The sequence below is a fragment of the Melospiza melodia genome, unplaced genomic scaffold, assembly GCF_035770615.1.
Source record: "Melospiza melodia melodia isolate bMelMel2 unplaced genomic scaffold, bMelMel2.pri scaffold_34, whole genome shotgun sequence".
Taxonomy (NCBI): domain Eukaryota; kingdom Metazoa; phylum Chordata; class Aves; order Passeriformes; family Passerellidae; genus Melospiza; species Melospiza melodia.
In genome coordinates, this window is record NW_026948659.1 from 3,710,176 (window position 1) to 3,715,966 (window position 5,791).

At 52.7% G+C, this 5,791-nt stretch overlaps 1 protein-coding gene across 1 annotated transcript; it reads right to left on the bottom strand.

Moving 5' to 3' along the window:
- Window positions 1-3,461: 3,461 nt before the first annotated feature.
- Window positions 3,462-4,297, bottom strand: LOC134434293 (olfactory receptor 14J1-like; the record flags this gene model as incomplete). Its single annotated transcript, XM_063182969.1, has 1 exon — window positions 3,462-4,297. A coding segment is annotated over one exon (798 nt), but the record flags the coding sequence as incomplete, so codon positions are not given.
- Window positions 4,298-5,791: the final 1,494 nt, after the last annotated feature.

Consider the following 5,791-nt stretch of genomic DNA (forward strand, 5'->3'; position numbering starts at 1 on the left):
ACCAAGGGCACAGTAGTGACACTGTGGGGCTCCAAGGGACAAGGGGGGGATACTTAAAGCGCAGAACCAATGAGGACCACTATGACACTCTGGGGCATCATGGAACCAAAAGTCAATTTTGACACAGAAGGGCCTCATGGAACCATGGAGGCCATTTCCACACTTTGAGGCCTTGAGAAACCAAAGGTCCATTGTGGCACATTGTGTCCCCATGGAACCAAGAAATCCATTGTGACACAATGAGGCCCTGTTGGGCCAAAGGACAATGGTGGCACTGCGTGGCACCACGGAACCAAGGGACCACTGTGACACTACAGGGCCCCATGGAACTAAGGATTATTGGAACAATGTGTGACTTGTTGAACCAAAGGTCCATTGTAACATTGCAGGGCCTCTTGGAACTAAGGGGGGACAATTGTGACGCTCTGGGGCCCAATGGAAGCAAGGGGCCAGTGTGACACAGCTGGGCCTCATGCAGCCAAGGGGCCACTGGGATCCTGAGGAGCCCAAAAGAACCAAGGGGCCGTTTTGACATTCTGCAGCTGTGGAGACCCTGAGAGGCATTACCTGGGTTAGGGAGACAAAAGAAGCTTCCCTCAAAAGCTGTTCAACCCCATCAGCTCCTTCCCTATGTTCTGTGTCACTTAGCCACTCCCTCCCTATTCCCCCATTGGCCCCATCTTTGTACTGCCCCCATTGCACATCAGCCCCTTCCTCTGGAGATAGAGAAACCTGGACTCCCCCCAGGAGTCCTGCTTTGTGATCCTGAACATCTCACTGCACGGCTGAATTAAACATCTGTGGGTACCATGCAAAGGCCCTTTTTCCTTCACTATCCTGGGCTTTATTAGCAGCTATTGCAGCTGCAACAATGGCTCATTATGGCAGCGTGGATCCAAGGACATCATGGTGACACTGTGGGACCTCATGGGTCGAAGGGACCATTGTGACACTGAAGAACTTCATGGAACCCAGGGTCCATTGTGACACAGCAGGGCCTCATTGGAACAAAGGAACCATTGCTGAGAGTACAGAAACTCATGGAACCAAGGGGCTGTGGTGACACAGCAGGGCCACATGGAACCCCGAAGACCAGTGACATTTAAGGACCTCATGGAACCAGGGTCCATTGTGACACTGCAGAAACAAGGAGACCATTGTTGATGCTGTGGAAGCTCATGGAACCAAGCAGCCATTGTGACACTCCAAGGCCTTGTTGAACCAGGCAGACCATTGTGACACCACAGAACCTCATCGCACTGAGGGTTTATTGTGGCACAGCAGGGGCCATGGAGCCAGTTGTCCATTTTGACAATGTGGATCTGAGGAGACCATAGTTACAGCATGGAAGCTAAAGGAAACATGGGTCCATTGTTACGGTCCAGAAGCAAGAGACAATTGTGACATCATGGAACCTCATGGAACTAAGGGTCCATTGTTAGAGTCCAGAACCACAGAGACCATTGTGACAGTACAGAACCTCAAAGGACCAAGATTCCATTTTTATGCAGTGGGGCTTCATGGAACCAAGGAACCACTGTGACACAGCAGGGCCACATGGAAGCAATGGTCCATGGAGATATTGCAGATCCAAGGAGACCATGGTGATGCTGTGGAACCTCGTGGAGCCAAGGGGCCATTGTGACACTGTGGGGGGGCAATGGAGCCTAATATTCATGGTGACACAGCGGGGCTGCTTGTCACCAATTGTCCATTGTGACGCTGCAGATGCAAGAGACCAGGGTGACACTGGCAGTTGATGGAACCAAGGGGCTGTTGTGACACACCAAGGCCTCGTGGAACCAAGGAGAGCATTGTGGCAGTGCAGAACCAAGGAGGCCATTTTGGCAGTACGGAACCCAATGGAACCAAGGGTCCATTGTTCTACAGCAGGGCCTCATGGAGCCAAGGGGCCATTGTGAAATTGTGGGGCATAAGGGAGTCAAGGAAACCACTGATAGTGAAACCCACTGGATAGAAACTTTTGAAAAGAGTTTGGAGTATTTGAAAGCAGGCATTCTTCATTACAGCATGGTGGTCACTTGGGCCATCCTCCCTCCATTGGAGTGCATTAAGCTATGAATGAACAGAGTTTTTATCACACACACAGATTATGTATCCATTAGCTATCCCCACTTCCTTTGAGTTTATTTGACACAGTTGCACACCTTATCACAAATGCTTTTATGGTTCTTTGGTTTTGTCTTCAACATCCAGTGCCCTTTTTAGGTGGCTGTTCCTTGAACCCTCCTTTTGAGAAAGGGCAATATTATTGTTCTGCATAACTTCTGCTTTGTCAGCCTTGCAGAGCTGAGCTGGCATCCTGCTTGCATTTAGTGTGACTTCTGTTTGCGATAGGTACATCCTCAATCAGTTTCTCCAAGGCTGTGTTGTTCTGTTCTCCTGTCCCTTTCTCAGTGCTCGCCCCGCATGAGGCGTCTGCGACCCCCCAGCCTATGGGCCTGGGGTGGGCAAGTGTTCCTGGGGAACAGGGCTGGGACAGCTGGGCTGGACTGACCCAAGGGATGTTCCACTCCTTGTCACACCATGATCAGCAATCAAATGAGAGAAGTGGGGGGCCAAGGGGGGTAGGGGATAAATTTCTTTTTTCAGACATATTTCTTTCAAAACAGCACCTAGACATGCAGAATCCTCTCCTGCCACAAGGTGGTTAAATATTTTCTGCTGATAGGAGATTTCCTGTGAATTTGCTTTTTTTCTCTTTGTTGCCTTTTTCTTTTTGTGGTTGGTTTGTTTCTGGGGTTTTTGTGTTGTTGTGGGTGGATCTTGCTTTGGGTTTTTTGATTAGGTTTGGGGTTTTTAGGTTTTGCCAGGAGCTCTGGCTGTGCCAGGACACTGCTGTGAGCCCCCCCTGCACACTCCCCTGCCCCAGGCCCTGGGCTTTGCTGTGCCAGGGCATTCCTGGAGCACATTGCTGACAGCAGCTCTGGAGGGGAGCGAAGCCTCCCTGCCCTGCCCTCAGGAGATGCCCTTTGCTGCTGGAGCTGCTGTGCGGGATCCCAGCTGTGTCCCAGCAGTGCCCATGGCCTGGCCCTGCCTGTGGCCACAGCAGGGACACGCAGCAGGACAGTGACCAAGCTGCCAGAGCACTCCGGCCTTACAGCCACAGCAGGGCTGGCAAGGACAGGGTGGAGTTGGGCAGAGCAGATCGGGGAAGAGGCAGGGCCATTGTCCCTGGCTGTGCTGCTGTGCTGGGAGTCTCTTCCTGCCACCTCTGCTCACAGGCACTGCCCCTGCAGAGACAGAGAAGGGCTGAGGAAATGCCTTAGACAGACAAGTCAGGCAGGCACTTGTTTTTATTTAAACACGAAGGGAACAAACCACTTGCAAGTATTTTTATTTCAAAAGAAATGTAGATATTCATGTAAAAACCTAAGAGTAATACTACAGTATTTTGATAGAAACACTACAACAATAGAAAAAGATAACATAGCAAAGAATAGACAAACAGGGGGAAAAAGGCTGATATGATAAAGAGTTATATTCTGAAGGCTCTGTAGCAGAAAAGAGAATTTATTGCTTCTGAAGTTGCAGTCACCAGTTTTCCCAAGGCATCCTTGAGCTCCTGGTTCCTCAGGCTGTAGATGAGGGGGTTCAGGGCTGGAGGCACCACGGAGTACAGAACTGAAAGGGCCAGATCCAGGGATGGGGAGGAGATGGAGGGCGGCTTCAGGTAGGCAAATGTGCCAGTGCTGATAAACAGGGAGACCACAGCCAGGTGAGGGAGGCAGGTGGAAAAGGCTTTGTGCCGTCCCTGCTCAGAGGGGATCCTCAGCACAGCCCTGAAGATCTGCACATAAGAGAAAACAATGAACACAAAGCAAGCAAAAAATAGAAGAGCACTTAGCACAATGAGCCCAAGTTCCCTGAGGTAGGATTTGGAGCAGGAGAGCTTGAGGATTTGGGGCACCTCACAGAAGAACTGGCCCAGGGCATTGCCATGGCACAGGGGCAGGGAAAATGTATTGGCTGTGTGCAGCAGTGAATAGAGAAAGGCACTGGCCCAGGCAGCTGCTGCCATGTGGGCACAAGCTCTGCTGCCCAGGAGGGTCCCGTAGTGCAGGGGTTTGCAGATGGACACGTAGCGGTCGTAGCACATGATGGTCAGGAGGGAAAATTCTGCTGACATGAAAAAGGCAAAGAAAAACACCTGAGCAGCACATCCTGAGTAGGAGATGTCCCTGGTGTCCCAGAGGGAATTGTGCATGGCTTTGGGGACAGTGGTGCAGATGGAGCCCAGGTCGCTGAGGGCCAGGTTGAGCAGGAAGAAGAACATGGGTGTGTGCAGGTGGTGGCCGCAGGCTACGGCGCTGATGATGAGGCCGTTGCCCAGGAGGGCAGCCAGGGAGATGGCCAGCAAGAGGCAGAAGTGCAGGAGCTGCAGCTGCCGCGTGTCTGCCAATGCCAGAAGGAGGAAGTGCCTGATGGAGCTGCTGTTGGACATTCCTTCATTCTGGACATTTTGAGCTGTTCAAAGACAACATTGACAATTTGGACAAAGTACCTTGAGTACATCCTATGCTATTTTCTTGCACAGGCACTCAAAATTGCTTCTCTTTCTCTGGAGAAATTTCATTTACCTTTTTCTTTTCAGTGTAGCTTTGGGCTACAAAGTAACTGTGTGCTTTTTAGAAGGGACAAAAGTCCTGTTCTTAGCATTGCTGTCAGGCTGAACACTGGGGAGGCCAGATGGAAAACAGGGCTCCCTGTGCCCCAGTGCACTCAGACCTGCTGGGCCAACACAGGTGCCCTTTGTTCATTTCCCCTCGCTCTAGTACAGGATGTACCAATTTAAAACTGCACTTAAAAATAACATGGTTTTTTTGAAGACTCCAGTTTCAAAATCAATCTCTCCAACTCTACTCTCTCTCCCTATGCAGCGGGACATGGAGGGATGCAAAGGATTGGTCTGGCTCTCTGCTGCCTGGAGTTGTGCCTATTGGGAGCTGTTTTTCTTTACCCAAGCCTTGTCCCTGCCATTGCTGCCAGAGCCCAGCCCAGCCCTGGGGACTCAGCTCAGCCCTGCAGACCCCTCCCAGCACAAGGCACTGCCCAGGGGAATCTCCCTGGCAGCAGGGCCTTAAGGGCAGGCCAGACAAACAGAGATCCTGCAAGCCAAGGTGCTGCTGCTGCTGTCTGTAGGGAGAGGAGGCTGAGGAGGCACTGCCTGAGGGAGATCTGAGGCCCATCTGCTGATGCCCAGGGTGACAGTGTCAGAGTCTCAGTGACACAGACACAGCTGACAGCCCCTTTCCCTTCCCTTGAGGAGAAAGCTGAGAGCAGCCCTGGCCATGCAGCACCATCTCCAGAGCAGGAGGAATCTGCCCTGATGGGGGTGGCTCCTTCCACCTCCACCTTCTCCCTTGCAGCGTCCATGGGAGCTGCCAGGCAGGCTGAGAGCTGCCCCTGGCAGGTGGCCCATGCCCTGGGCTGGCCAAGAGCCCTGAGGGCTGCAGGAGCTGCTCTGCAGGACAGTCCTGGGCAGCCCTGGCTGCAGCCCCAGCTTCAGCCCCTGCAGCCGTCCTTGGCAGCAGGAGCCGTCCTGCCCTGTCCATCTGACGGTGCCCAGGGCAGCCCCGCTCTGCAGCACATCCTCCTCTTCCTGCTCCTGTGCCCCAGAGAAACTGGGAGAGTCCTCCTGACACATCCCCCAGGCTGTGGGGTGTGCTGGCTTCAGGAGATCCCTCCAGGAGCACAGGGGACATTGCCCTGCACCCACACACTCACCATGCACAGGGCTATGAAGATCTTCCCCCAAGTGAAGTCTCAG